The following is a 9,633-nucleotide window of genomic DNA, read 5'->3' on the forward strand; positions in this document are numbered from 1 at the left end:
TATTTGATATCCCCATTCTACTTCCTATATCTATTAGAGGCCCCGAGAGGCAAGCGATGAGGCGAGGCAGGGGTGGCCGGTGTCCCTGCTGCACTCTAAGGATGGCATATGATTAACTAGCGCAGGAGTGGCCTTGTCATTACCTCGCTCAATCTCGTATCAGTCTACATGCCCTCCTTAGCCGAAGTGAACTAAGGGTTATAATAGACTAGTTCTCTTATCCGGGATATTTATCATATGTTGCTATTCCAGGATCCAGAGGAGAATATGTTCGATAGAATAATATTGTGTATTGCCACATCCTCAAGGTTTAGATCCATTATTTACAGGTCAGTCTTCTTCATAAGTTCCCTTCCCGGGCTAAAGTTGCTTTGTATTAAACGAGTGATTCTTCCCTTTCTAAATTAAAGCATGTCTGTTATGCTAGTTCATCTATAGAACGTCAAGACCTTGTCTTCCGTAAGCTAGATACCCGAGAAAGTATATTAAGGTCATACTTACCGCCCACAGGGTCAAACATTAACAACAAGAAAGCCAATTCATAGCGCAAGGAGGATAAAGGAAGGGTAGGAGCAGTAGAATGCTAGGATACACAAGAAGAGCACCTCGCTACACGAATTGAAAGGGGAGTTATAAAAGCCTTCGAATAACATATATAATATCGTTCATTTATCCTCCAGCAAGGAGCAGAGCACTCATGAAATGGATGCGGGCAGTATGCCTTTTTATTCCTAAAGCTAGAGTTGGCCTGGCCTACCGGTCGAATTCCTGGATCTTACTTCACTACTTTCTTTTTCAAGGATGAGCTCTGACTTAAGCTATCGAGAAGGGATCTAATCTAGATATTGACCATAAAGCACACAATGTCATTTACAGGTCATTCAAGGCTAAATCTTATTGAGCCCTGAAATCTTCCTGGAACGGGATTCCCTTATCGACGCTTCTTTCTCCTGTAAAGTCGAACCTAGTTAGGAGTTAGTCTTTCCCAACCAAAAATGTCGATGGTATACCTTAAGAGTAGTCAAAGCTTTCAATCTCTCTTATTAGAAGATACAAAAGGCAACTCTCCAAGTAACTTGGCTCTGATACCACTTGTCACTGCCTTAGCACTCCGCTTTCTAATGCAACCTTGCGCTCTGCTCCTCTTTCTTTATTTGCATAACCTCGTATCACACAACAATAGGCATGGTTGCGCACCAACCAGAGTCGGTCCTTGCTTAGGATGGCCACAACCCCATACATTATCATACAAAGTATTTTGATTTAAATTTTAATTTTTAAATCAAAATTTAAAAATTAAACTACAACTAAAATTATAAACATATATAACTAACTAAAATTTATGAAAATAGCATAAGTGATAACTTACTTGTGATTGAGTGGAAACATTTTTTGGATAATTTGGTAGAGTTTTGAGAGAGAGAGAGAGAGAGAGAATTTTAAATTTTTAGAGAGAAGATTGTGATGATGGAGTGTCTGAATTCCGGCTACTGGCTAGAATATGTATCTCACACAGCGGCAGTTAACTCCCGTTGAGGCCAGCGGCAATTAACTACTGCCGGCTGCCTAAGAACAACAATTTTCTAAAATATTTGTTGGGATTAGGGCGTTACACCTAGCCCCATTTTTGGTATTAATTTAGGGCCCGATTGCTATAATTTGTTTTTAAATGGATTTTTATAGTCTAATATAGTTTTGTTATAATTTTTCAATAAAGAAATTTTTAAGGGAATATTCAAATGAAAAATTTGTTTGAATAACTTATCTTACAACGTCTCTCTAAATATTTCATCATTTTGTTATATTTTTTTTTATACTAAAATTTTTAAATGATCTCTAAGAAAAAGCTATTTCAAATAGTTTTTCATAAAAATCAGTTTTGAAAAAATATGTGATTTTTACTATATAAAATCATGAACAATGAATATTTAAGTTAGAGAATGTCAAAATCTCTTTATTAACTTATACCTCTAAATACTGGTGACATTTAGGGTGGGTGAGGGAAAGAGTTTCCCATGATGGGAAAGGTTTTTGTGACCAATGGATTTAAGGGTAGTATTGATCTTATCATGGTCCATCCACATTATATTTTTTTCTTTCTCTTTCACTGCTTTCTTCAACCTCCACATCAAACTTAGCAACATCCATCGCCATCAATACTAATTGATGTAATTAGGGATTTGAGAACAGTTACAAGTTAGGGTGGGAAGAGGTTGGAGAAAATGGTGAAAGAGAAAGAAAGAAAAGGAGAGAACTTTTGAATCATCAGGAGATAGAGTCTGGACAGCAATTGGTGGGTTTGATGTTGGTGGTGGATGAGGGAGCATGCAGGAGAGAGAATGATGGTAGAAGATAGTGTAAAAAATTTAGTGTTGAGAGGGTAGGATAATAATGTGTTCCTCATTTGATCTAATGGTCAGAAAAAACTTTGCTATGGTGGGAAACTTTTTCCCATTCCCACCCTAAATGCCACCATAAGATTATAATCGTTCATATTTTAATGAGATTTTGCCCAAATTAAAATAAAATAAAATTTTTATACACTGGAAATTACTTCAATACCCTTTATTAATACATTTTCATTTCCTCTTCCCCTTTCACTTTCATCTGATGCGCGTTCCTCCTTTTTCTTCTCCCAGCCAAAGCAAATCCGACCGAATAACATCCACCACCACACCACCGCCGGCGAACCGCGACCACTCTCCTCCTTCTCCATCCATCACCGCCGCATCCTCCTCCATCTTCTGTATTGATTCTTTAGTTTAGAGAGCTATCTCCATCCATCCTTCTCCACAAACCCTAATTGTTGTAACTTATAAGGTAATGTGAAATTTGAATGTAATTTCCTTCAATTCTGATTCTGATATGATAATTACATGTTCTTTAGTACTGTGAAATTGAATTTAATATTCTGGTAATGATTTGTAATTTTGTATGTGTGTTTAGTAATGATTTAGTGATGTGAAATTGAATTTTTGAGTTTTTGATTGCTACTGATTGCTACAAAAATGTTTTAGTAAGTCATGAATGTTCTGCTTATCTCTAGTTGTTTGTGTTTATGTCTCTATGAAATGGTTGAAGTTGAGATGGACAAATGGTTTTGTTTTTGTTTTGGAGTTTCTTTTGTGGGGTTGTTTTATTTTGATTGGTGGATTGAGTATTGTTATAAGGTCTATAATGGGGTTTGATAATTCAATTTTAGTAATAGGGAATGGGTTTTCATGAAAAATCTTTTGGGGATTGCGCACTATGTGTTTGTGTTTATGTCATGTTGTTTCTTGTGCTTTGAGAGTTTTATAGGTGTTATTTAAAAATTATTATTATACACAGCGGTACAAATCCTTCTTAAATATAAGAAAAGAAGATGTTGTGGTAAAACCTAAATTACCCTTTTGGACACGTGTCACCTGTTGAGCTACTTCAACTTAATATATTATTTATTTTATTCTTACTCATAGTTTGAGAAATTATAAATAGCAATGAACAACACGCGGGTAATTTTTATTTTCCCCTTTCTTCTAGAGTAGGGTCCTTCTCAGTTCCCACTCATTCGCTCGCTCACTCACCGTCTCACCGGAGAGAAAGGATTCACCCACGGCGGCGCAATGGAAGCGTCTTCGTCATCATCATCGGCGATAGCACAACAAACTTGGGAATTAGAGAACAACATAATCCCAATGGAAACTCCTTCAGACGATTCAATCTTCCACTACGACGAAGCAGGACAAGCCGAATTCCAACGCGATAAGCCATGGGCAAACGATCCTCACTACTTCAAGCGTGTCAAGATCTCTGCACTCGCTCTTCTCAAGATGGTTGTTCACGCGCGTTCTGGTGGAACAATCGAAGTTATGGGTCTTATGCAAGGTAAAACCGATGCTGATTCAATCATCGTTATGGATGCTTTTGCACTACCTGTTGAAGGAACTGAAACTCGTGTCAATGCTCAAGCTGATGCTTATGAATACATGGTCGATTATTCTCAGACCAACAAACAGGTTCGTCTTTGTCTTTTCAATTTCTTACTTTATTTAAATCCCTAACCCTAATTAGAGTATATTTTGCCCCAATTAGCTGCTGTAATTATAATCCCGTAAACCCTAAATCCTAATCACGGTTGATTATTCCCTTAAACAGGAGATGTAATTATAATTTTAATAGATTCACTCCAAGAAAAGAAATAGGCTTGAACATGAGATGTTGCAAAAATTGGTTTTTGTCAAGTACAACCAAACTTTGAAGGAAAACCGTGAAAGTGATGAATATATTGATCCGGTGCTCATGGATGATCCTGAAATTAATGCTGGTAGTTTATGGTTATTGGGAGATGAAGTTCGTGTTCGTGACGGTCAAAGTGATGTTGTTTTTGATGATGATGATTTGAATTGGCTAGATGTTGAAGAGGCAAGTGGTGCTGCCGAGCCCTTATTCAACACTAGGAGTCAAGCAGCTTTGCAGAAGGCAGCAGCTGCTGCTACAGCTCCTGCAGCTCCGCCCCCATCAAAATCTAAGGGAAAGGGAAATCAAGGGGAGGGGGAAAGCAAGGGGAAAAAGTTTCTAAAGGAAAAGGAAAGAAAGTGGTAGTAGTTGACGAATATGATCCTGAGTTTGTTACTGATTGGGGGGATGAAGAAAAAGAGGATGAAGAGGAAGAAAATGAAGAGAAAGAGGATGAGGCAGAGTACATGAATGATGGTGGAAGTGGAAGTTATGATGAAGATTTTCATGATCATTGAATTCGAAGTTTTATTTCATGTTTAGTACTTTTGTTACTTTAAGCTTTAGAGCCTTAAAGTGTTTGCTACCTTGAATTTTATTAGTATTTCTTGCAAGTATGTTCTTATGTTTTGCCTAAGTCATGTTTTATTTCAAATTATGAATTGAGTAATATTTAAGTTGTTTTAGTATTTCTTTTTCAACATTATAGTAATATATTAGTGTCCGCGTCATGTAATAGCGCCCGCGTCGCGCCCGCATACCGCGCCGCGTCAATTTTTGGGGTGGCCGCGTCGCGCCGCGTTTCCGCTTTGACAACAGAGACCCTAATTACAATTGTGATTTTTGCCTTAAACCCTACAAAGTTTTTAACAATGGTTGTACGAAAAGGCTGTCGTAGCTGTGTGAATTGTTCAGAACATTGCCCAATTCTTATTAAACTTATTTATACTATCATAATGTGTAATAACGTAATTTCTCATTGTTAATGTAAATATTTTCATTATTTTGTAACGTTTTTAGAAGAGACAAAGCATAAAAAAGCTAAATGATACAATAAATTTGATCCCTACTGTGTGCACGGTGTACTGTTGTGTCCGTTTCCGTGATTTTTGTTCACTCTGTTAAAACAGAGAAAAACGGTATCATCCACCACCTATACCTTTATGTTTGCGGTAACAGACCCGATTTTAAAACCTTGCTTGACCCTAATTACAATTTTGATTTTTTCCTTAAACCCTATCCCTGATTACAATTGTGATTTTTCCTAATCAGTTGATATTTTGCACTAATTAAAACCCCTAACCCTAATTACAATTTTGATTTTTCCCTTAAACCAACACTGATTACAAATCTGATTTTGTCCTTTAACCCTAACCCTAATTATAACTGTGATTTTGACCTAATTAGTTGATATTTGTGTGTGTAGGCTGGGAGGTTGGAGAATGTTGTGGGATGGTATCATTCACATCCTGGTTATGGTTGCTGGCTTTCTGGGATTGATGTTTCGACACAGATGTTGAATCAGCAATTTCAGGAGCCGTTTTTGGCAGTTGTGATTGATCCGACAAGAACTGTTTCTGCTGGGAAAGTGGAGATTGGAGCTTTCAGGACTTACCCTGAAGGTTATAAGCCTGCTGATGATCCTATTTCTGAGTATCAAACTATTCCTCTTAATAAGATTGAAGATTTTGGTGTCCATTGTAAACAGGTTTCTATTCTTTCCTTGCTCACCATTTAAAACCCTACAAACTCTTGTTTTTTTGTATTTTTCTCTCAACTACATTTGTGCATTTTTTTCAGTATTATTCCTTGGATATCACTTACTTTAAATCTTCTCTTGATTCACACCTTTTGGATCTTCTGTGGAACAAATATTGGGTGAATACACTTTCATCTTCTCCTTTATTGGGCAATGGAGACTATGTAGCTGGACAAATCTCGGATTTAGGTACTCTTCAGTGCCACTATTTTTTATGCGATAATTTGTTTTGGTTTTATATTATTCTTATTGAATGTCCTTTCAATGTTATATTTTGTAATTATGAATATCTCAATTGGGAAATTTTCTTTGTTGCAGCCGAAAAGCTAGAACAAGCAGAGAATCAATTGGCACACTCACGTTTCGGGCCACTGGTAGCACCTACACCTAGAAAGAAAGAAGTGAGTGATGTTTTTTTATACGTCTTCTGCAATGTACTCTGTCTAATTATTGGAATTTCTTTATTGAGAGTTTCAGATGGATTATTCAAGTTTTTCACTTGTTCATTTGAAGTTTAGGACGACTATGATTTTTTATGATCGAAACTGTTCTTGTTGGGATATATTTATGATTTTTTATGATTTTTACCGTAGAATCCATTCATGCTCTAGGGATATATTTAGATATACATATCTAGTCATTGGAGTATTGAGCCTGTTTATAATATTCAGCCATGAGTGTACCACAGTATACTTTTTGTTCATAAATGTTTGGACTCCAACTGTGGGCTCATATTTCCTAGCTCACGGCGTGGAAATTTATGTTAAGAAAATAATAGTGGGAAGAGGGTAAGTGCTGATGTGGCAGGGAGTGAGGGTTTGTTGGGATGAAATAGAGAGAGAGAGAGAGAGAGAGAGAGAGAGAGAGAGGGCGGGTATCTTTTGGAGAATCTTTTGGCGTTAGTTATATGGACAGAGAATAGTGTTCTTTGCAGGAACTTGGTTCCTGGGACATTAGGATATTCATTCTTTTGCAGTTATCTTTTACTTTTGGAAATAGTACACTCCTTGTTTTTCCATTATTTATCTGTTTATCTTCGATTTAGTGTTTCTGTAATCCGGGTTTGCATTTGCATATTTATCGCTTTGAGAGTGTGAAAGAGAAGGATGTATTTACATCTACACTGCACCAATATTTTCTAACATCAATTCACAATTTACATCATCATATATTTGGTTTTTTTTTTCCTCCTATGTCTCCTTTTTAACTTCTTTATTTTGGTTGCATTCATGTAAATTTTGGTTATATTCATGTAAATTTTGTTTGATTTTTCTTATTGGATAATGGGTTTAAAAGTGATATGCATGTGTACTAGTTGCTAGATTCATGAGTGCTCCGACTGGATGTTGAACAATTGCCCGCTTAGCCAATAAATAGCATGCATCCAAACCCTAAAAAATCACATTCTATCCATTGTAACGTGATTTTAGGAAAAATCTAGATATTTGATTACTTTGACCCAAAGCATTTATCCCTCCAAACATGCTTTTGCATGAAGTTGTAAAATTTACAATATAATTTTTGAGTGATAAATTACTTCATTTCAAATTGAACTTTAATGTAATAAATACTACAAAGCCCATTGAAAATCATGTTTGGCAAGTGCTCATCCAATGACAAAAAAGTTGTTTGCTGATGTCTTCCATGTTGTGTTTTTGTTTAGAGAGGAACATTCTTTATTTTGTTGTTAATGTCCCATCCATTGGTTCCTAATATAAAAGGACAGTTACAATTTGAATCAGTTATAAATTTCACCTTTAAATTCTAATATCTTAAAAAACAGTCATTGGAAATATTGCTTAAATTGTCCTTTACTTTCTTCATGGCATCTTAGATTTGCTTGGTCAATTCACTATTCTATTACAGAAACCCTCTACTAGTAATTGTTTATTGTACCTGATTAGTTTTCTCTGAATTTCTGCTGGTTTAATTTGCAATGTTGCTTTCCTCATGTCATCTTAGATTTACTTGGTCAATTCACTGCTCTTTTACAGAAACCCTCTACTAGTGTGCTATGCATACTCATCATTCATCCCTCACCATCACACAATCTCTCATATTATTTTTATTTTTTTGTACAAGTTTCATCAAAGAAACTGCCTGTTTGTGTGCACCGGCCATACAGTGCTGTATCAGAATATTTTGATGTTTGATTAGTTTATGCTCACTGTGCTGTATTGCCTCGTCATTCTTCATTTTCCATTATGAACAGATATAGATAAATGTTTTTTAGTTTGGAGCAATCTTCAGCCCATGGCATAGAACCAATCTTGACCATGCAAATGCATGATAAACTGTTATCTATTTGATGTTATCTACACTATTAACTTTCTGAGCCATCACCCGGGTTAATTTTTCATTCTGACATATCAAATTCTCAAATGATTCGCAGGAAGAATCTCCACTTGCTAAGATCACTCGTGATAGTGCAAAAATAACTGTTGAACAAGTGCATGGTTTAATGTCACAGGTAATTGCCAACACCATCCTCCTACCAAAAAAGAAAAATATGTAAAATATTTCTAACGGCTAAAATATTATACTGAATTTGTTGGATGCAGGTAATCAAGGACATCCTGTTCAACTCTGTTCATCAAGCTAACAAGTCTCGTACAGAAACATCTGACCCTGAACCAATGATTGAAAGTTGATTTTGGTTTCTTTTCTACTAGACATGCAATTGCAGTTTTTGTGTTGCCGTCTTCATCAACGGCCAACAGGTTTACTTTCAGCGGATAGATTGTTAATCTAGTTTTGCGTTTTGTTTAATGCATTGTATATCCTCGTTGGCGTTGCATCTTACAAAACATTTTTGAATTATCAACCAGGCAATTGGATTCAAGTTCTCATAGAATTGATTATAAATTGCACACAGTGTAGTTATAAATCTTGTGGTTCACATTTAACAAATTTTATTGTGCTTTATCATTTTACTCTTTCAGATTTTAGAAATTGTTTTAAATTTGAAGGATTTGATAGAAACATGAGGTTATTGTTTAAAAAGAATAAAAATATAGTTATTTTTCTTATAGGAGATGATTTATTTATTTTTGTTTGTAGTTCTTGAACATAGTTGACAACCGTTCAATTTGTAAAATTGAGGACTTAAATTCAAAAACTAAAATATGAGCAACTAATTTTTCAAGAAATACGAAAATGATATATAATCTACATTTTTAAAAAGAAGTGCAATCAAAACCAAAACCAAAGGTGTGATTTTAGGTAACTTCAAAAAATGTATTGGGAGGAATTTTGGGAACTATTATATAGTATTTATAACTCACAAAGCAAAGAGAACTCCCGAATAAGGTGTGATTCCCGTGCTGTTTCCACACCCCTACGGAAGAGAGATTTGGTGAAATAGACATACATGTGAAGGTGTAGAACCGGATAGGAAATCCCTATGAAGCTTCTGTGTTTATTGAGATCGACTTTGGACTTTTCTTGTGTAACTTTGGTGGAGGGCAAAGAAGACCTCCTTCTGTTGAGCCGTGCCTTCAGTGAGATACTATAGAAGAGCTAAAATTCTTACATTGTGTCATGATACAAATCAAGGACCAATCTTAGGTGAACAATTTTTGTGGTGAAGGCACCCCAAAAAGTAATGGATGCGTGTAAATGTTTCCTGGGCACGACGGAGATGGACCCTCCGCCAG

The 9,633-nt window shown here is 35.9% G+C and overlaps 1 protein-coding gene across 4 annotated transcripts; it reads left to right on the top strand.

Moving 5' to 3' along the window:
- The first annotated feature begins 2,576 nt into the window (after positions 1 to 2,576).
- LOC25500020 (COP9 signalosome complex subunit 5a) lies at positions 2,577 to 8,905 on the top strand. Of its 4 annotated transcripts, none has more exons than XM_039829534.1 (7): positions 2,584 to 2,820; positions 3,523 to 3,998; positions 5,645 to 5,926; positions 6,019 to 6,166; positions 6,296 to 6,378; positions 8,370 to 8,447; positions 8,539 to 8,905. In XM_039829534.1, exons 2-7 carry the CDS (start codon positions 3,606 to 3,608, stop codon positions 8,626 to 8,628), a joined length of 1,074 nt encoding a protein of 357 aa, XP_039685468.1. In that variant the 5' UTR covers positions 2,584 to 2,820; positions 3,523 to 3,605; the 3' UTR covers positions 8,629 to 8,905. The 4 variants fall into 4 exon arrangements, with proteins under 4 accessions (XP_039685471.1, XP_039685468.1, XP_039685469.1 ...); XM_039829535.1 differs by having other exon boundaries at positions 3,528 to 3,998; XM_039829536.1 differs by having other exon boundaries at positions 2,584 to 2,790; positions 3,522 to 3,998.
- Positions 8,906 to 9,633: the final 728 nt, after the last annotated feature.

This window comes from Medicago truncatula, chromosome 8 (assembly GCF_003473485.1).
Source record: "Medicago truncatula cultivar Jemalong A17 chromosome 8, MtrunA17r5.0-ANR, whole genome shotgun sequence".
In the NCBI taxonomy this organism is placed as follows: domain Eukaryota; kingdom Viridiplantae; phylum Streptophyta; class Magnoliopsida; order Fabales; family Fabaceae; genus Medicago; species Medicago truncatula.